General features: G+C 37.7%; 1 protein-coding gene across 10 annotated transcripts in view; it reads right to left on the reverse strand.

Moving 5' to 3' along the window:
• Positions 1-22,008, reverse strand: part of LOC105468098 (C2 calcium dependent domain containing 6) — a 176,309-nt gene that overhangs the window by 128,581 nt on the left and 25,720 nt on the right. For all 10 annotated transcript variants that reach the window (XM_071073183.1, XM_071073184.1, XM_071073185.1 and 7 more), the window contains exons 5-8: positions 10,650-10,772; positions 3,875-3,919; positions 2,823-2,891; positions 249-328 (exon numbers count right to left, since the gene is read on the reverse strand). In XM_071073183.1, the coding sequence (XP_070929284.1) occupies positions 249-328; positions 2,823-2,891; positions 3,875-3,919; positions 10,650-10,772 (317 nt within the window). The remainder of the gene's footprint in view (positions 1-248; positions 329-2,822; positions 2,892-3,874; positions 3,920-10,649; positions 10,773-22,008) is intronic.

Consider the following 22,008-nt stretch of genomic DNA (forward strand, 5'->3'; position numbering starts at 1 on the left):
TTCAGCCATGAACTTGGCACTCCTTCTCTCCTCAACTCCTCTATCCAGGGCTATACTCAGAAATTAAAAATTTCTCCCTGTTATTAAGCAAAACAATTCACTACTCTCTGCACCTCAGAGTCTGCCCCATCTTGGCCATGTCCTGGGGACTTCTTAAAAGAACTCCACCAAAATGCTCCACCAAACGGATTAAAATTGTTTTAAATGTCACATGATCTGACCATATTAACGAGACTTAAAACACTTACGTCACGGGATCTGTTCTTTCTGGAGGTGGTGTAGGATTCATAAACATGGATGGTTCAGTAATTTTCTGAAGAGGTTTTAACTGAAAAAAAAATGTAAGTGTATTTTAGCACTGCTTAGTTACAATTAAAACTCACTAATTGTAATATCACACCATATTAATACCATAATGCTATGAATAACCCAGGACTATGAAATAGGCCTTAAATGAGACATGTAAGGAAATAAGGAATTAAGAGAGGAAAGAAAAAATTAACATTTATTAGGTACTAAATATTTGCCAAGCATTTTATTATACTTTTAATCTTATTTAACTATCTCAATAAACCTATACGGTAAGTAACTAAGCATATTCTACAGATGATACTGAAGATCAGTAATTTGTTCAAGGCTACACAATAGGCAAAAGTCAGGACTTGAATGTAGCTTTGTCTGCCCCCAGTGTAGTGCCCTGTTTACAGTATCACGATAGGTTAAGTAGGGGACCATATCACTGAAAAGTTCATAGATATAAAATCAAGTTTTTATTTTGAACTTTTATTATATATCCCATTTTTTTCCGTACAATTCCTTTGTTCCTGGTTTTTAGTAGATTCCACCTACATAAAATAACACTTGCCCAGTTTTATCTGAAAAGAATAACTCTCCTTAAAAATGACTATTACTACATATTATACTTATGTTCAGACACAAAACCTACCTCTGGAGTTGGTGCTCATGTGCTATAACTGTCACAAAAGGAGTAAACAATTAGGGGTCCCTATAAGGCCTAATTATGATAAGAAATTTTTAAAATAACAGAAGAAAAAGTAAAAAATCAAAGCAAAGAAGGGAAAAAAAGCTTGTTCCTTGTGGCTTTCATCTGTATATTACTTCTGATTCAAAATGTATTAAACATCATTATAATATAGGCAAGATTTTAAAACATATTACAGAGACTTCTCAGTTAACATAGTGGTAGACTTGTTTAATAAGGCTGATATCTTCACTCTCAATTCCTAATTTAAAAAGACCCAAAGGCCGGGCACGGTGGCTCAAGCCTGTAATCCCAGCACTTTGGAAGGCCGAGACGGGCGGATCACGAGGTCAGGAGATCGAGACCATCCTGGCTAACACGGTGAAACCCCGTCTCTACTAAAAAATACAAAAACAAAAACTAGCTGGGCGAGGTGGCGGGCGCCTGTAGTCCCAGCTACTCGGGAGGCTGAGACAGGAGAATGGCGTAAACGCGGGAGGCGGAGCTTGCAGTGAGCTGAGATCAAGCCACTGCACTCCAGCCCGGGCGACAGAGTGAGACTCCGTCTCAAAAAAAAAAAAAAAAAAAGACCCAAAACTTTAAAAAGGAAAAACTGAAAGTGAAAAATGATATGCAAATAAAGGTCATTTCCCCTACACAACAGCAGCACTAACAGGACTGCATTTTTGAATACCATAAAACTGATGACATCCAGGAATATTAAGAGTTCTTTCAATATTTGATGACAGTATATATTGGTACAACTTTTCTGGAACAATTCCTTGAAAAGGTCATTGTTCTGGACAAGAATTTCCTTTCTAGGAATCTGGCCTAAGGACATAATGAAAGAAAAGGATATAGGTTAGCACATAAAAGTATTTGTGGCAATGTGGACCTATGGTAGTGAATTTAAAGGAGGAAGTCAAAACTAGGAAGAGATCTTCTTTGGGTTTATTACTCTCTTGATGAATCAAGGAGAGTTCAAATAACATCAGATGTTGAAATAACTGTGGAGGAAAGGACCGTATGAGTACAAAATATTATCTGAATTAGATCAATTACTCCATTTTGTTTTCCCAGAGCAGGATCTCACTGCGTTGCCCAGGCTGACTCATGTGATCCTCCTGCTTCAGCCTCCAGAATAGCTAGGATTACAGGTGTGAGCCACCAGGCCAGGCAATTACTCAATTTTTAATAACTATTTTTAGATGCAGAAATCGACACTGATTTCTTGAATACTGGTGCCTTAAATTACATCAATATGTATGTGTACACACAAATAAAAGCAAGTTTTATTTTATTTTTTTGGGACAGAGTTTCACTCTATCGCCCAGGTTGGAGTGCTGTGGTACGATCTCGGCTTACTACAACTCCCGTCTCCCAGGTTCAAGCGATTCTCCTGCTCCAGTCTCCCGAGTAGCTGGGATTACAGGTGCCTGCCACCATGCCCGGCTAATTTTTGTATTTTTAGTAGAGATGGGGTTTCGCTGTGTTGGAAAGGCTGGTCTCGAACTCCCAGCCTCAGGTGATTCACCCAGCGCGGCCTCCCAAAGTGTTGGGATTATGGGTGTGAGCCACCACGCCTAGCTTAAAATCAAGTTTTATAATAAAGACATGTCGAATAAAATATCATTGCTTTAAAATGTATAAACAAATCATAGTAAAGTCTCATCTTTCTTTAGGCTGAAGAAAAGCCCACATACCCCAAGATCGGGAGGTAAAGAAGCATCTTTTAAAAATATTTATTTTAAATAATTGATCAAACTGAAATAGAGCCTCAGAAGAGGATAATTTGACGAAGAGTTACAACAGAATAATCTTTTAAAAGCGGGGAACTAACCTGATGTGAAAATCCATAACCAAAGTTTCCATAGGAGAACATAAATTCCACCTCCAGCCTGCAGACAAACTAAACATGTGGTAAATTTTATTGTTTGATCAGGATGATATTTTAATGGAGAAGTGACAAAAAGTGATATTTTTACTTTACAGATCTGTAAGTTAGAAAAGCCAAAGTATGAACCTCCCGACTTTTAAAAAAGCATTTACACAAGGAACTCCTACAGAAGAATTTGAGTTCCTAAAATGTTAAAACCTTTTATGTTAAAGTTAAGTAGTATTATACCATTAAAATATGGAAAATATCAACTTCTAATTGTCACTAGGATTACAATGAGACACTGACACACATATATATACATGTAGGTTCATACATGTATATGAATAAATATACATTCATGCATGTATATTTTTAAATGTTTACTAACACTCCTCTTACCTCCAGTCCCAGTTTCAGATAAAATTTTGATTTAGACAAGTGATTTCACTTCTCTGAAACCCAGGTTGCTTATATGTGAAATAAAGGAGGGCATGAGAGGTAATAAAGTCAAGTGTCCATCATTCTGTTTTTTATGTTCCTGGCCCCTGTTTTGGCCACTGGCAGCAAAAGTCTCTCTGAATAGAAAGATCAATTAATCTAACTACTAATTTTAAGGACTTAAAAAGAAATTAAATTAAGAACTGTAAACAACTCTTTAGAAACTCCCCAGAGAAAAAAATAATACTTCCTCAATTTAGCAAGTGAGGCTCCTGAGGCTATGCAGTCAAGGCAGTGGCCAGAGGCATTCTACTCTCTTACCCAATGATTTCTAATTTTCTTTATCACCATTTAGCAAAAAAAAAAAAAGAGGAGGAGGAGGAAGAGGAGATTTTTGTTAGTAAATATTGTACTTCCTATTTCATACATTTCTACTATTTCAAACCGTGACTGGTACAGTAACTAAAAGAAGAAAAAACATGTAGGCTACAAATAATATCAGAGTAAAGTTACATGAAATGTTAAGAAAATATTACATGCACATAAAACTTAAGAAGTTTCAGGAAAGTCCTTACTACATTTTTATGCAACACTTGGACTTCTTCAATGAAGCACCCTTTCTAGAAAAAATAAAATAAAAGATTTTAAATATAGAATTACTCATGTATTTCCCTGTATATTATCTAAACCAAGAGTCCCCAACCCCTAGACTTTGGAGTGGTACTGGTCCATGGCCCATTAGGAACTGGCTGCACAGCAGGAAATGAGTGGTGGGCAAGCGAGCAAAGCTTCATCTGTATTTACAGCCACTTCCCATCACTCACATTACCGCCTGAGCTTCACCCCCTGCCAGATCAGTGGGGGCATTAGATTCTCACAGGAGCACGAACCCTATTGTGAACTGTGCATGCAAGGGATCTAGGTTGCGAGCGCCTTAGGAGAATCTAATGCCTGATGATCTGTCATTGCCTCCCATCATCCCCAGATGGGACTGTCTAGTTGCAGGAAACCAAGCTCAGGGCTCCCACTGATTCTACGTTCTGGTGAGTTAGTTGTATAGTTATTTCACTATATATTACAATGTAATAATAATAGAAATAAAATACACAATAAATGTAATGCACTTGAACCATCTCGACCCACCCTCCCCACGCTGGTCTGTGGAAAAATTTGCTTCCACAAAAATCATCCCTGGTGCCAAAAAGGTTGGGGACCACTGATCTAAACCACAAATCAGGTAATAATTTTTCAAATGCACATATGAACCTAATAGCCAAAGTACAAACATAAGGAATGTCCAAAAGAAGAAAATAAAAATTCCAAGTTCAAGTAACAGAAATAAATGTATTTATATTATGTTGCAGACAAAAATGTTCTGCTAAGTTACAGTTCACCTTTTTGAAAGTCTTAAAAGAACTGCCATGCCTACATTGTTTTTGAGGGTGTATTGAGCATCCTTGACATAACTAACTCCATCTTAGAAAAAGACTCCATTTTATATTTTATAGGGCACTTTGCCAATAAGGATAAGATGTTTTGTTTAATGCACAAATAAAAAAATAAAGACTACGTTCAATCAGATAAGGACAGAAGCAAGCACACTCTTCCACTATCTGTTTTCAGCAGAGGACTCTGTGACTATAAAAGATTAGGCTTTCAGCAGCTCGAAACAGCCATCTTAACTGACACCATCTTACAGCCACTTGTGATAAGAACTTCACTTCTGCCACTGAAGGTTCTGCAACCTCAGACTCCTCCTTGCAAAACTGATGGACTGCCCAGCCCAGACCAGGGCTCCTTTTGTCTTCTTTGCTCCCCATAGGCCAGTTCGTTAACCTTTTCTCCTATTTCTTTTTCCTCTTGATATTAAATGTTACTTTGTTGTAGAATGTAATGTTTACATATTAAGTGCACTATTAGGTATGTTTGCAATATGGACTGACTTGTGGAGTGGCCTGAGCCTGTGTGCCCGTGGCATGCCAAGTGAACGGGAGGTACTAAGGAGAACTGGCTCCTTGGGAACTCCATGTAGCTTGTGGCTTTCATGATTGAAATAGCATTAATAAAAGCCTGACATTGTCGAAAGACACAAACATGCATGCACCCTCCTGAGAGAGGGGTTACTTAAACATAATTCTACATGATAAGCTGACTCCTGATAGGACTGAGTACTTCTCTCATCTCTCAGGGAGGGCTGGATCTTTCAAACCACGTATCCTTGCTCAATATCTAGTCATCTCTGCTGTTATGAGTAGGTCCACAATTTTCCAGAAGCTTTTTGAGTGCCAAAATGACACCAGAAGTAAAAAATTCCATACCTGGCCTATGTGACAAGTCACAATCAATATACAAAGAAGACTTTGTTTCATGCACAAAATTATTTAAAATATTATATAAAATTACCACTAGGCTATGTGTATAATATGTATATGAAACATAAATGAACTTCATGTTTAGAATTGGGTCTCATCCCCAAGCTATCTCATTATGTGTATGCAAATATTCCAAAATAAAAAAAAAAAAATTAGAAGTCCAAAATGCCTCTGGTCCCAAACTTTTTCAGATAAGTGATATTTAACCCGTACAGACATTCCGGAAAATACTATGGGTGTTACTCAAAAAATTAAAAATATCATTACTATATGATCCAGCAATCCCACTTCTGAGTATACATTTAAAGGGATTGAAATCAGTATGTCAAAGAGATATCTGCACTCATGTCAGCATGATAGCCAAGATATGGAAGCAACCTAGTGTCCATCACCAAATGAACAGATGAGTATGTGGTGTATATACCTACATGCAATGGAATACTATGCAGCTTTAAAATAAAAAGAAATTCTGTCATTTGTGACATGGATGAAACTGGAGAATCTTACGCTAAGTGAAATAAGCCAGGCACAGAAAGACAAACACTGTATGATCTCACTTATCTGTGGAATCTAAACAAGTCAATCTCATAGAAACAGTAGAAAGGTGGTTACCAGAGGCTGGGGAGTAGGGGTAGGAATGGAGAAAGGGAGGATGTGTATAAAGTTAGACTGGAGGAGCAGGCTCTTGTGATCTACTGCACTGCCTGGTTAATAATAACGTATTGTATGTTTCAAAATTGCTGAATAAAATAGATTTTCATCATCCTCATTATAAAAAAAGATAAGTTGGTGAGGTGATGGAAATATTAATTGGTTTGATTGAACCTTTTTCAGTGTATACATAGATCAAAACATCACATTGTACCCCATAAATATATGCAGTATTTGTCAATTAAAAATAAATAATCAGCTAAAAAATTAATTTATGGGCAAACAGGAATATATCCATATGGAATTTTATACAGCAGCAAAAAATTAAGACTAGCTAAGTGTATTAATATTAGAAACATACTATACTTAGAAATATAAAGTAATATTTCTACAATCATACATAAGTAGTAAAGTTATGAAAAAATAAGGGAATAATAAATACAAAGTTTTGGATAATCATTTTTTCTTGAGGGAGAGGAAGGAGACAGAAGATGGCAACAAGCAGCAACATAAAGACTTGAACTCTATGTTTATTATAATAAAACAGAAAATGCAAAAATCTTGTATTATAAAAGTCCTTTAGACCTCATCTTCTCCCTATGCTATATGCTATGGTTGTCATATGCATTACCTCTCCAAACATTATAAACCGCACAGATCAGGTTATGATTTTTACTTTAAATAGTCACACAAATTTTAAAGAAAGTTATAAGAAAACAATAGTCTTTCCTCTAGCACCTCCATTCTGCTGTTGAGCCCAATCCGCAAATTTTTAATTTCAGATATTTTACTTTTCAGTTCCAGAATACGCATTTGGGTCTTTTTATATTTTCTATTTTTCTGTTTATGTTTATAAGAAAGAATTGGAAAGAAACTCTGAACAATGAAACATTATATTAGAATTGTGGAATGATGGGTGATTTTTGAATTTTAAAAAATTTACCTTTGTATTTTACAATATTAGCATATTATTGATCTTATAAAAATAAATATTGAAAAGTTTGCATATATGCTTCTAGTCTAAGTATCTAAGTTTCTACATTTTCTTGAACAAAAATTAACTAATATGTAATGTCACATATTTTGATGCCTAAATTGCCATAGTCAAAGGAACTTTAGTCATTTCCAAAGATCTTCTCCCAAAATATTTTTGAGACTCTCTGGTTGCTTATATTTATGCATTACTCCATATGTTTATCTCCTTCTTCATCTCTTTCTATGTATTAGAAATTTATCTGATTTTCCGCAAGTTCTTATCATGAAAATTTTCAAACACACAAACCACTCAAAAGACTCCAATAAATACACTCCATGGAAGAGTAAAGAAATTCAAATATTTGTTTAACAACTGTTAAAATTGTTTAACAGTGTGCCATTTTTTAAAATCTCTGTGTGTGTATAGATATATGTTTGCTGATCTATTTATAACTTGCAATAATCATTACTCTTCATTCCCAATTTTAAAACTTTACTTTGGATACTGTAAAAATAAGAATATTCATACTTATATATCTACAATATCAGTATTATACCCAAGAAAATTAACAATTCTAGAATTTTTTCTAATATTCAGTAAATATTTATTAAATTTTCCTAATTGTCCCAAAAATGTCTTTTATTTATGTTTATGTTTTCTTTTTTGAGACAGGGTCTCACTCTGTTGCCCAGGCTGGGGTGCAGTGGTGCAATCATGGCTCACTGCAGCCTTGACCTCACTGGGCTTATGTGATTCTCCTGCCTCAGCCCCGCATGTAGCTGGGACTACAGGCAGGTGTCACCATGCCTGGCTAATTTTTTGTGGGTGTTTTTTTGTGGGTTTTGTTTTGTGGGTTTTGGGGGTTTTTTTGTTTGTTGTTTTAGAGAAGGGGTTTTACCATGTTCCCCAGGCTGGACTCAAACTCCTGGGCTCAAGCAATCCACCTCCCTCAGCTTCCCAAAGTCCTGGAATCACAGGTGTGAACCACCATGCCTGGCTCCCAAGAGAGTCTTTTATAACTTTTTCAAATCTGTATTCAGTCAAATTGGTTGTATTTCTTTAAATCTAGAACAGTTTCTTCCATCTTTGGTGCATTTTTTTTTTTTTTTTAATGATCACCACTATTTAAAGAATCTACACTGGTATGTCCCATTTCTGTATTATCTTAAGGTATTGTTTAACTTTTTCCCTACTTACTAAATTCCCGTAAACTTGAAGTTAGTTCTACACTCAGCTTGATTAGATTTGGGTTGAACTTTTTTGTTTTTTGTTTGTTTTTTTTGAGGCAGGGTCTTGCTCTGTCACCCAAGCTGGAGTGCTGCAGCACGATCATAGCTCACTGCAGTCTTGAACTCCTGGACCCAATCAATCCTTCTGCCTCAATCTCCCAAGTCACTTGGACTATAGGCACATGCCACCACACCTGGCTAATTCTGTGTGTAGAGACAGGGTCTTGCTATGTTGCCAGACTGGTCTCCAACTCCTGGCCTCAACAACTCTCCCACTTTAGTCTCTCAAAGTGTTGGGATTACAGGCCTGAGCCACCGCAGCCAGCCAGGTTAAACATTTCTGATGACGATAAGTCACAGATAATGTTGTGTACATCACATTGTATCACTACAGGAAGTACATGATGCTGAGTTATCCACAATTCATTATGCTAAATTCGAGCTCTTGGTTAAAGTGGCAACTACCACATCTCTCTATTGTAGAGGAACATTTCCCCTGCACTGTTACTATGGCGCCATGCAAATATCTTGCTTCCCAATAACCTTTTACCTAATGGTTTTTGGTGCCATTACTAAATATTGACTGAATTAATCATTATTCATTATAAAGAGTTGCAAAAACAATAATTTGTAATTCTTTCATTACTTCCACATTCATAAACTGGTATTCTTTTGTTTAAAAAATTTCCTTTTTCTTCCTATGCCACCTCTTTTCTTTTCTTTTTTGAAGATTATCACGGAGTCATGAATTTTCCTTTATTCAGAATGTTGTAATTATCTATGTTCAAGTTATTCTGAAGTTGGCCAATAGGAGTCCCTGCAATCTGGCTGTTGACATAACCCCATTAGTCTTTGAAGACTTCCTTGCTGTATGCAACAAAAAATATTCCTGAAAATACTTTAGGTTGTTTGTACTTATTCACTAATCAATAAGTTCTTGACTCTGAGTTCAACACAACCACAAAATGAGCTGCTGGAAAGTGAAAAGGACTCCTAGAAAGGAGAAAACAAGAGGGAAGCAACCACAAAATCTGTGTATAAACTCTGCCCACATCTTTGGCTAACCCCTAAAAGACACATGCACAAGGAAGTCTATAAGCAGCCCAGCTAAGGATGAAAGAACTAAACCAAAATTTGTGTTGCCAACTAAGAGACAGAGTTTGCGGCTTCAGTCATGTCTTAAGACATATCAGAAACATAATAAAACATGTATAACTCTATTTAGCCATTCTACAATGTATACATATTTCAAAACATCATTCTGTACATGATAAATATATGCAACTTTTATTTGCAAATTTAAATAGCCAGGCACGGTGGCTCAGGCCTGTAATCCCAACACTTTGGGAGGCTGAGGCGGGCAGATTATTTGAGCTCAGGAGTACGAGACCAGCCTGGGCAACATAGCAAAACCCTGTCTCTACTAAAAATACAATGAGTAGTCAGGTGCAGTGGCATGTATCTGTAGTCCCAAATAGTGGGGAGGCTGAGGCAGGAGAATCCCTTGAGCCAGGGAGGAGGAGGCTGCAGTGGGCCAAGAAATTTTATTTTCCAGAAAGTTAGTTAGTGATACAACCTAAAAGTCTAAGTGTGTGTTTTTTTGTTACTTAATTTCATATATATATATGTATTCTGGAAAATATATTTTTTTTGAGATGGAATATTGCTCTTGTTGCCCAGGCTGGAGTGCAATGGCATGATCTCGGCTCACTGCAACCTCCGCCTCCCAGGTTCAAGCGATTCTCCTGCCTCAGCCTCCCAAGTAGCTGGGATTACAGGCATGCGTCACCATGTCCAGCTAATTTTGTATTTTTAGTAGAGATGCGGTTTCTCCATGTTGGTCAGGCTAGTCTCGAACTCCCAACCTCAGTTGATCTGTCCGCCTTGGCCTCCCAAAGTGCTGGGATTACAGGCTGGAAAATAAATTTTTAAAAACATTATGCTACTATAAGCCAACTCTTTTAAAAAATATATAGCCAAAGGGAGATTTTATTTCTTAAGCACACGAATTTGAAGGCAGATGATAAACAAAAAAGCCCGTCAAGTATAATAAATCACAACAACAAACTGGACAACCAACTGGCAACATGATACCAAGGTGAAAAAAATCATTTATACATACCTGAATTACTTCATAAAGGTGTACCTGAACACTCCCTAACAAGAAGGCACGTTTTTCTGTATTGTCATATTGTATGAGTTCCAATAAAATATTATTCCGCTCATCATCATAACGTCTGGGAACCTCAATATCAGAATATATAAGAAAAGCAGCATTAAATTTGAGCCTAAATATTTCTGAACACATACATCCACTATACTATTACATTATTTGCATACCTAGTGATTCGTTTTTATATGTCATTAGCTTTGTAACTTTCAACCTCACAGTCACATATATACTAATATCAACAAAATGAAGATCTTGCTTATATCTAACGGCAATTATCGTCTTTTGGAAACACTCATTGCCTACATTCTCTTTTTAACGCTATACAAAAGTTCACCCTCAATACTCGATTGAAATTACACTATCAAAGATAATCAACTACCCAATATGAAATCCAAATAATCCAGATAATCCAAATACAGGTTATCCAAATATCCAACACTAAAAAATATCTAATATCCTTTTCAGTCTCTGTTCTTTAACTTTTTGATAACACATATACTATTGCCTGAACTTGAAACTCTCTCCCAACCCTGAGCTCTGGAGCACAGTACCATTATTATGTAACCTTTAGTATCTGTCCACTCTCTTGCTAATTAGAAACAAAGTCATGCCTCCCCACTCCTAAGAATCCAGGTGCCTTCCTACAGTGTCTCTCCTGATGGTTGACATCAGAGCCTATATCAGCCTTCTTAAAGTTATGTTCGTGACCGTCTTCCCCCGAGAAATGAGAAAAAAGGGATCTGCAAGCCCTGTGTGCCAGCAGACTAGTTAAGAGGGCAGGCTCCATTTTTCCACAATTTGGCATTCGGATTATCGGAAACAGAAAACTACAAATGCTCAATAAAATATTTAAAATACCATTTTAAAAGCAAAACAGGGTAAATAAAATGGTGAGACATAATCATATGAAACTCCAAGTACTGGCAGACACTCAGAGAAGTAAACTAGACCCTGAAGTTACATTTGCCCTAAGGGCACTTCCCAATCAGGTGACCTAAAACTGCAGTTTGTATGGTCTTGAAAGGCAAAGTCTCTCTAGAAGACAAGACAGGATACATTTAGCAGATGGTCCTTGCCCAACCGTCCTCCCAGAAAGCTGAGAACCCAAAGGGCCATGGCTTCGGTGAATGGAGAACCCCTTCTCCCATCATGTATCTATAGAAGGCTGCAAGGAAAGTTGTACTGCTGAGTAGAACGGAGTGTGGGGTCCCTAATAAGCTATAAACAAAAACCGGTTCAGTGAAATTGCAGGCTAAAGTCACAGTCACTGAATCTTATAAAAAATTTTGAGCCAGACACGTAAAATGGTTTACATGGTAAACTTTATATTATGTATATTTTGTCATAACATAAACAAATAAACAGGTCAACTTAAATTTTTAAAAATATCTCAAGTGGAATTTAGTTTAAAACTCTCCCAAACTGGTAGTGGACTCGGTTTGCCTTAGAAGAAACACAAATCTTTCGTAGAGCTACTGCTTTCATCCTAGACCTCAAAGAAGTTCCATAAATAATTTTCCAAGGAAAATGAGCAGTTAACAGTCAAAAATAACTCAGTCAGCATGGAAACAAAGCGCCACAAATGAGAATAGCAAAAATAGACCCCCAAAAAACTTTAAATATTGGAATTTTAACGAGCTATGTTTACTATGTTTAAAGGAACAAAAACCAAGCTGAAAATATACTCCTGGCACAGAAAACTAAAAATGATTTAACAAACCTAAACAAGGAACAACTTGTAGAAATGATAACTAAAACAATTGAATAAAAACACTATATCAACTCAACCACAAATCTGATGCAGCTTTGGAGAATTAATGAACCAGAATTAAGGAATCCCAGCACTTTGGGAGGCCAAGGCAGGTGAATTGCTCCAGCCCAGGCATTTGATACTAGCCTTGGCAACATGGCAAAATCCCGTCTCTACAAAAAAATATTAAAAGTAGCCAAGCATAGTAGTGCACGTCTTTAGTCCCAGTTACTCAGGAGGCTGAGATAGGAGGATCACTTGAGCTCAGAAGGTTGAGGTTTCAGTGAGCCGTGATGGTGCCACTGCCCTCCAGTGTGGGTGACAGAGAGAGACCCTGTCTCAATAAAACTAATAATAATAAAACAAAATAAAGATCACAAGAATTATGTAGAATGCAAGGCAGAGAGACAAAGTGATGAAAAATATTTTTTATAGGTTAAAAGACATGGAATATAGTGTAAGAATACCTAACATAAGTTAACCAGAGTCCAAGGAAAGGAAATAAAGGATTAAGAAAATGGAGCAGAGAGGCACTATTTTAAGAAATATTAGCTAGCCAGGCATAGTGGCTCATGCCTGTAATCCCAGCACTTTGGGAGGTCGAGGTGGGTGAATCATGAGGTCAGGAATTCGAGACCAGTCTGACCAACATGATGAAACCCTGTATCTACTAAAAATACAAAAATTAGCTGGGCATGGTGTCACGCACCTGTAATCCCAGCTACTCAGGAAGCTGAGGCAAGAGAATCACTTGAACCCAGGAGGTGGAGGTTGCAGTGAGCCGAGATTGTGCCACTGCACTCCAGCCTGGGTGACAGAGTGAGACTCTGTCAAAGAAAGAAAAGAAAGAAAAGAAAAGAAAAGAAAAGAAAAGAAAAGAAAAGAAAAGAAAGAGAAAGAAAGAAAGAAAGAAAGAAAGAAAGAAAGAAAGAAAGAAAGAAAGAAAGAAAGGAAGGAAGGAAGGAAGGAAGGAAGGAAGGAAGGAAGGAAGGAAGGAAGGAAGGAAGGAAGGAAGGAAGGAAGGAAGGAAAGAAAGAAAGAAAAAAGAAAGAAAGAAACATTAACTAATAATTTTTCATAACTAATGAACATCAACAATCCAGGTTAAGCAGCCAATAAATCCGAACATAATATACAGAAACCCAAATACAGACACATCAGAGTGAAATTAGAAGAAAAATATTTATAACACACACACAGAGAGGAAGATACATTATTTTCAAAGGTGACAGGCTGACAAGTGACTTCTCTTCAACAAATATGGATGCTAAGAGATAGTGAAATGATACTTCAGAAAATAACTGCAAATTTACAATTCTATACTCAATAAAATTTTCATTCAAAAATGAGAATGGCATAAAGACCTTCAAACTAATAAAACAGAAAACCAAACACCACATGTTCTCACTCGTAAGTGGGAGTTGAAAAATGAGAACACATGGACACAGGGAGGGGAACATCACACAGGGAGGGGCCTATCAAGGGGTAGGGGGATAAGGGAGGAATAGCATTAGGAGAAATACCTAATGTAGGTGACGGTATGATGGGTGCAGCAAACCACCATGGCACGTGTATATCTATGTAACAAACCTGCCCATTCTACACATGTATCCCAGAACTTAAAGTATTAAAAAAAAAAAAAAAATTCCCTACAGAACAAGGAAAAAAAAAAAAAAAAAAAAAGACCAGGCAAACAAAATAATTATGTCACCAATTAACTCTCACAGGAAAAATAATTCTAAATAAATAGTTCTGACAGAAGGTAACTGACCCCAGGAGGATGATCTGAGCTGTAAGAAAAGTTAAAGTGGCAAATACGTAGGTAAACTAAACAAATATAGACTATATTAAATAAATACAAATTACAACACAGGGGAATTAAAAATACAAAAAAAGAGAGACCATAATAACGTATTAGTTAAGGGCGATAAATGGAATTAAAGTTTCTAAGATCCTTGCTCTTCCCAGGAGAAGGATGAAGGATGAGGGTATTGTTAAACATCAGATTTGATAAAGCATACAAAATTTCCATGATAGCCATTTTTGTTTTTGTTTTTGTTTTTGTTTTTGTTTTTGTTTTTTGAGACGGAGTCTCGCTCTGTCGCCCAGGCTGCAGTGCAGTGACCGGATCGCAGCTCACTGCAAGCTCCGCCTCCCAGGTTTACGCCATTCTCCTGCCTCAGCCTGATAGCCATTTTTAAAAAGAGTAGTGTATAATCTCCAAAACAAGAAAGAAGAAAAATGCAATGAAATTGTAAAATACAGTTGACCCTTGAACAACATGGTTTGAGCTGCATGAGTCCACTTAAACATGGTTTTTCTTTTCAATAAAAGTTAGACCCAATGTGCCTGCCTCTCCTTCTACCTCCTCCACCACTACCTCCTCTCCCACCTTTGAGACAGCAAGACCAACCTCTCTTCTTTCTCAGCCTGCTCAATATGAAAACAAGAATGAAGATCTTTATGATGATCCTCTTCCACTTAATGAACAGTAAATATGCTTTCTTTTCCCTATGATTTTCTTCACATTTTCTTTTCTCTAGTTGCGGTATTGTAAGAATACAATATATAAAATATAACACACAAAATATGTGTCAATCAACTGTTTATGTTATTAGTAAATATTCTAGTCAATAGTAGACTATTAGTAGTCTACTGACTGGGGAAGTCAGAGTTTTGACTGCAGAGTGGGGGTCAGTGCCTCAGTGCCTGTGTTGTCTAAGCATCAACTGTACTCAATCCTGGAGCTGAAGAAAAGAAGACAAAACAGGTAGGAAAAAAAAATAATCCACAGCGGGGGCGCCCAAGATGGCCAAATAGGAACAGCTCCAGCCTCCAGCTCCCAGCGTGAGCGACACAGAAAAGAGGTGATTTCTGCATTTTCAATTGAGGTACCGGATTCACCTCTCTAGGGTGTGTTGGACAGGACAGTCAGTGCTGGTCAGTGGGTGCAGCCCGACCAGCGAGAGCTGAAGCAGGGTGAGGCATCACCTCACCTGGGAAGCGCAAGGGGGAAGAGAATTCCTTTTCCTAGCCAAGGGAAACTGAGACACACAACACCTGGAAAATCGGGTAATTCCCACCCTAACACTGCGCTTTACCAAGGGTCTTAGGAAATAGCACACCAGAGATTATATCCCATGCCTGGCCCGGAGGGTCCCATGCCCACAGAGACTCCCTCATTGCTAGCACAGCAGTCTGAGATCTCACTGCAAGGGGACAGCGAGGCTGGGAGAGTTGTGCCTGCCATTGCTGAGGCTTAAGTAGGTAAACAAAGCCACCCGGAAGCACGAAGTGGGTGGAGCCCACCACAGCTCAAGGAGGCCTGCCTGCCTCTGTAGATTCCACCTCTGGGGACAGGGCATTGCTAAAAAAAAAAGCAGCAGAAACCTTGTCAGATGTAAATGACCCCGTCTGACAGCTTTGAAGAGAGCAGTGGTTCTCCCAGCATGGAGCTTGAGATCTGAGAATGGACAGACTGCATACTCAAGTGGGTCCCTGACCCCCAAGTAGCCTAACTGGGAGACACGCCCACTAGGGGCAGACTGACACCTCACACCTCACATGGCTGGGTACACCTCTGAGACAAAGCTTCCAGAGCAAGAATCAGACAGCAAAACTTGCCATTCAGCAATATTCTATCTTCTGCAGCCTCCACTGCTGATACCCAGGCAAACAGGGTCTGGAGTGGACCTCAAGCAAACTCCAACAGACCTGCAGCTGAGGGTCCTGATTGTTAGAAGGAAAACTAACAAACAGAAAGGACACCCACACCAAAACCCCATCAGTACATCAGCATCATCAAAGACCAAAGGCAGATAAAACCACAAAGATGGGGAAAAAACAGTGCAGAAAAGCTGGAAATTCAAAACATCAGAGGGCATCTGCCCCTCCAAAGGAATGCAGCTCTTGGCCAGCAACAGAAAAAAGCTGGACGGAGAATGACTTTCACGAGTTGAGAGAAGAAGGCTTCAGTCGATCAAACTTCTCAGAGCTAAAGGAGGAACTACGTATCCAGCACAAAGAAACTAAAAACCTTGAAGAAAGAATGGAAAAATGGATAACTAGAATAATCAATGCAGAGAAGTCCATAAACGAACTGATAGAGATGAAAACCATGACACGAGAACTACGTGACAAATGCACAAGCTGCACTAACCTACTCGATCAACTGGAAGAAAGAGTATCAGTGATTGAAGATCAAATGAATGAAATGAAGCGAGAAAAGAACTTTAGAGAAAAAAGAGTAAAAAGAAATGAACAAAGCCTCCAAGAAATATGGGACTATGTGAAAAGACCAAATCTATGTCTGATTGGTGTGCCTGAAAATGAAGTGGAGAATGGATCCAAGTTGGAAAATACTCTGCAGGATATTATCCAGGAGAACTTCCCCAACCTAGCAAAGCAGGCCAACATTTAAATTCAGGAAATACAGAGAATGCCACAAAGATACTCCTCAAGAAGAGCAACTCCAAGACACATAATTGTCAGATTCACCAAAGCCGAAATGAAGGAAAAAATGTTAAGGGCAGCCAGAGAGAAAGGCCGGGTTACCCACAAAGGGAAGCCCATCAGACTAACAGCAGATCTCTTGGCAGAAACTCTACAAGCCAGAAGAGAGTGGGGGCCAATATTCAACATTCTCAAAGAAAAGAATATTCAACTCAGAATTTCATATCCAGTCAACCTAAGTTTCGCAACTGAAGGAGAAACAAAATCATTTACAGAAAAGCAAATTTCTGAGAGATTTTGTCACCACCAGGCCTGCCCTACAAGAGATCCTGAAGGAAGCACTAAACATGGAAAGGAACGACCAGTACCAGCCATTGCAAAAACATGCCAAAATGTAAAGACCATTGATGCTAGGAAGAAACTGCATCAACTAATGAGCAAAATAACCAGCTAATATCATAATGACAGGATCAAGTTCACACAAAACAATACTAACCTTAAATGTAAATGGACTAAATAGTCCAATTAAAAGACACAGACAGGCAAATTGGATAAAGAGTCAAGACCCATCAGTGTGCTGTATTCAGGAGACCCATCTCACATGCAGACACACACATAGGCTCAAAATAAAGGGATGGAGGAAGATCTACCAAGCAAATGGAAAACAAAAAAAGGCAGGGGTTGCAATCCTAGTCTCTGATAAAACAGACTTTAAACCAACAAAGATCAAAAGAGACAAAGAAGGCCATTACATAATGGTAAAAGGATCAATTCAACAAGAAGAGCTAACTATCCTAAATATATATGCACCCAATACAGGAGCACGTAGATTCATAAACCAAGTCCTTAGAGACTTACAAAGAGACTTAGACTCCCATACAATAATAATGGGAGATTTTAACACCCCACTGTAAACGTTAGACAGATCAATGAGACAGAAAGTTAACAAGGATATCCAGGAATTGAATTAAGCTCTGCACCAAGCAGAGATAACAGACATCTACAGAACTCTCCACCCCAAATCAACAGAACATACATTCTTCTCAGCACCACATCGCACTTATTCCAAAATCGACCACATAGTTGGAAGTAAAGCAGTCCTCAGCAAATGTAAAAGAACACAAATTATAACACACTGTCTCCCAGACCACAGTGCAGTCAAACTAGAACTCAGGACTAAGAAACTCAATCAAAACTGCTCAACTATATGGAAACTGAACAACCTGCTCCTGAATGAGTACTAGATACATAACGAAATGAAGGCAGAAATAAAAATGTTCTTTGAAACCAACGAGAACAAAGATACAACATACCAGAATCTCTGGGACACATTTAAAGCAGTGTGTAAAGAGAAATTTATAGCACTAAATGCCCACAAGAGAAAGTGGGAAAGATCTAAAACTGACACCCTAACATCACAATTAAAATAACTAGAGAAGCAAGAGCAAATAAATTCAAAAGCTAGCAGAAGGCAAGAAATAACTAAGATCAGAGCAGAACTGAAGGAGATAGAGACACAAAAAATCCTTCAAAAAATCAATGAATCCAGGAGCTGGTTTTTTGAAAAGATCAACAAATTGATAGACCACTAGCAAGACTAATAAAGAAGAAAAGAGAGAAGAATCAAATAGATGCAATAAAAAATTATAAAGGGGATATCACCACCGACCCCAAAGAAATACAAACTACCATCAGAGAATACTATAAACACCTCTACGTAAATAAATTAGAAAACCTAGAAGAAATGGATACATTCCTGGACACATACACTCTCCCAAGACTAATCCAGGAAGAAGTTGAATCACTGAATAGACCAATAACAGGCTCTGAAATTGAGGCAATAATTAATAGCCTACCAACCAAAAAAAGTCCAGGACCAGACGGATTCACAGCCGAACTCTACCAGAGGTACAAGGAGGAGCTGGTACCATTCCTTCTGAAACTATTCCAATCAATAGAAAAAGAGAGAATCCTACCTAACTCATTTTTGAGGCCAACATCATCCTGATACCAAAGCCTGGCAGAGACAAAACAAAAAAAGAGAATTTTAGATAAATATCCCTGATGAACATCGATGCAAAAATCCTCAATAAAATACTGGCAAACTGAATCCAGCAGCACATCAAAAAGCTTATCCACCATGATCAACTGGGCTTCATCTCTGGGATGCAAGCCTGGTTCAACATATGCAAATCAATAAACATAATCCAGCATATAAACAGAACCAAAGACAAAAACCACGATTATCTCAATAGATGCAGAAAAGGCCTTTGACAAAATTCAACAGCCCTTCATGCTAAAAACTCTCAATAAATTCGGTATTGATGGAACGTATCTCAAAATAATAAGAGCTATTTATGACAAACCCACAGCCATTATCATACTGAATGGGCAAAAACTAGAAGCATTCCCTTTGAAATCTGGCACAAGACAGGGATGCCCTCTCTCACCACTCCTATTCAACATAGTTTTGGAAGTTCTGGCTAGGGCAGTCAGGTAAGAGAAAGAAATAAAGGGCATTCAGTTAGGAAAAGAAGAAGTCAAATTGTCCCTGTTTGCAGATGACATGATTGTATAATTAGAAAACCCCATGGTTGCAGCCCAAAATCTCCTTAAGCTGATAAGCAACTTCAGCAAAGTCTCAGATACAAAATCAATGTACAAAAACCAGAAGTATTCTTATACACTAATAACAGACAGAGAGCCAAATCGTGAATGAACTCCCATTCACAATTGCTTCAAAGAGAATAAAATACCTAGGAATCCAACTTACAAGGGATGTGAAGGAACTCTTCAAGGAGAACTACAAACCATTGCTCAGTAAAATAAAAGAGGACACAAACAAATGGAAGAACATACCATGCTCATGGATAGGAAGAATCAATATCATGAAAATGGCCATACTGACCAAGGTAATTTATAGATTCAATGCCATCCCCATTAAGCTACCAATGACTTTCTTCACAGAATTGGAAAAATCTGCTTTAAAGTTCATATGGAACCAAAAAAGAGCCCACGTTGTCAAGACAATCCTAAGCCAAAAGAACAAAGCTGGAGGCATCACGCTACCTGACTTCAAACTATACTGCAAGGCTACAGTAACCAAAACAGCATGGTACTGGTACCAAAACAGAGATATAGACCAATGGAACAGAACAGAGCCCTCAGAAATAATACCACACATCTACAAGCATCTGATCTTTGACAAACCTGACAAAAACAAGAAGAAATGGGGAAAGGATTCCCTAGTTAATAAATGGTGCTGGGAAAATCGGCTAGCCATAAGTAGAAAGCTGAAACTGGATCCTTTCCTTACTCCTTATACGGAAATTAATTCAAGATGGATTAGAGACTTAAGTGTTAGACCTAAAACCATAAAAACTCTAGAAGAAAATCTAGGTAATATCTTTCAGGACATAGGCATGAGCAAGGACTTCATGTCTAAAACACCAAAAGCAATGGCAACAAAAGCCAAAATTGACAAATGGGATCCAATTAAACTAAAGAGCTTCTGCACAGCAAAAGAAACTACCATCAGAGTGAACCGGCAACCTACAGAATGGGAGAAAATTTTTGCAATCTACTTCTCTGACAAAGGGCTAATATTCAGAACCTACAAAGAACTCAAACAAATTTACAAGAATAAAATGAACAACCCCATCAAAAAGTGGGCAAAGGATATGAATAGACACTTCGCAAAAGAAGACATTCATACAGCATACAGCCAACAGACACACGAAAAAATGCTCATCATCACTCGCCATCAGAGAAATGCAAATCAAAACCACAATGTGATACCATCTGACACCAGTTAGAATGGCAATCATTAAAAAATCAGGAAACAACAGGTGCTGGAGAGGATGTGGAGAAATGGGAACACTTTTACACTGTTGGTGGGACTGTAAATTAGTTCAATCATTGTGGAAAACAGTGTGGCGATTCCTCAAGGATCTAGAACTAGAAATACCATTTGACCCAGCCATCCCATTACTGGGTATATACCCAAAGGATTATAAAACATGCTGCTATAAATACACATGCACACGTATGTTTATTGCAGCACTATTCACAATAGCAAAGACTTGGAACCAACCCAAATGTCCATCAGTGACAGACTGGATTAAGAAAATGTGGCACATATACACCATGGAACACTATGCAGCCATAAAAAAGGATGAGTTCCTGTCCTTTGTAGGGACATGGATGCAGCTGGAAACCATCATTCTGAGCAAACTATTGCAAGAACAGAAAACCAAACACCACATGTTCTCACTCATAGGTGGGAATTGAACAATGAGATCACTTGGACATAGGAAGGGGAACATCACACACTGGGGCCTATTGTGGGGATGGGGTAGGGGAAGGGATAGCATTAGGAGATATACCTAATGTAAATGATGAGTTAATGGGTGCAGCACACCAACATGGCACATGTATACATATGTAACAAACCTGCACGTTGTGCACATGTACCCTAGAACTTAAAGTGTAATAATAATAAAAAAAAAAGCTTTACAAAGTTTTATCAAAAAGCAAGCATTTTTCTTGAAATACAGACCATAATGCTTACATCAATATCTCCTTGAAAAGGTAAAATTAAACTCAGTTTTTATCTACATAATCACAGATTTCAGAATAGAATAATTTGCTTGAAGTTTATTTTGTTTTGATAAAGGAGTACACAAAGTCATGAGCTCAAGGTTAGAATAATATGACAATATTCATGTTTACTTCCCAGACATTTTGTGACACCACTGATTCAAGAGCTCATATACCTTAAAATTCATTCATGCATATTTTCAACTATACAGTTTATTGAAGCGGGTATGATAAATTATGTTATTTCCATTTTAAGTGTTGCTCTGTGAAATGAATATGGTACATATTTATGGAGATGACACTGGTAATTAGTTCAGAGAAGCAGCAGAACCTACATAATTTTTAATACATGGTTGAATTAAAAGAGTGTTTAAATAACACTTCAACATTTATTTCCTTATTTATTATACAAGTGGACAAAATGTACTTTATAATCATTAAATTATCATTATGAATAATTTACTGGTCCTAAAAACAGGTAAACAGAGTCAAGAAATCTACCTTAAC

Source organism: Macaca nemestrina, chromosome 11 (assembly GCF_043159975.1).
Source record: "Macaca nemestrina isolate mMacNem1 chromosome 11, mMacNem.hap1, whole genome shotgun sequence".
NCBI classification, from domain to species: domain Eukaryota; kingdom Metazoa; phylum Chordata; class Mammalia; order Primates; family Cercopithecidae; genus Macaca; species Macaca nemestrina.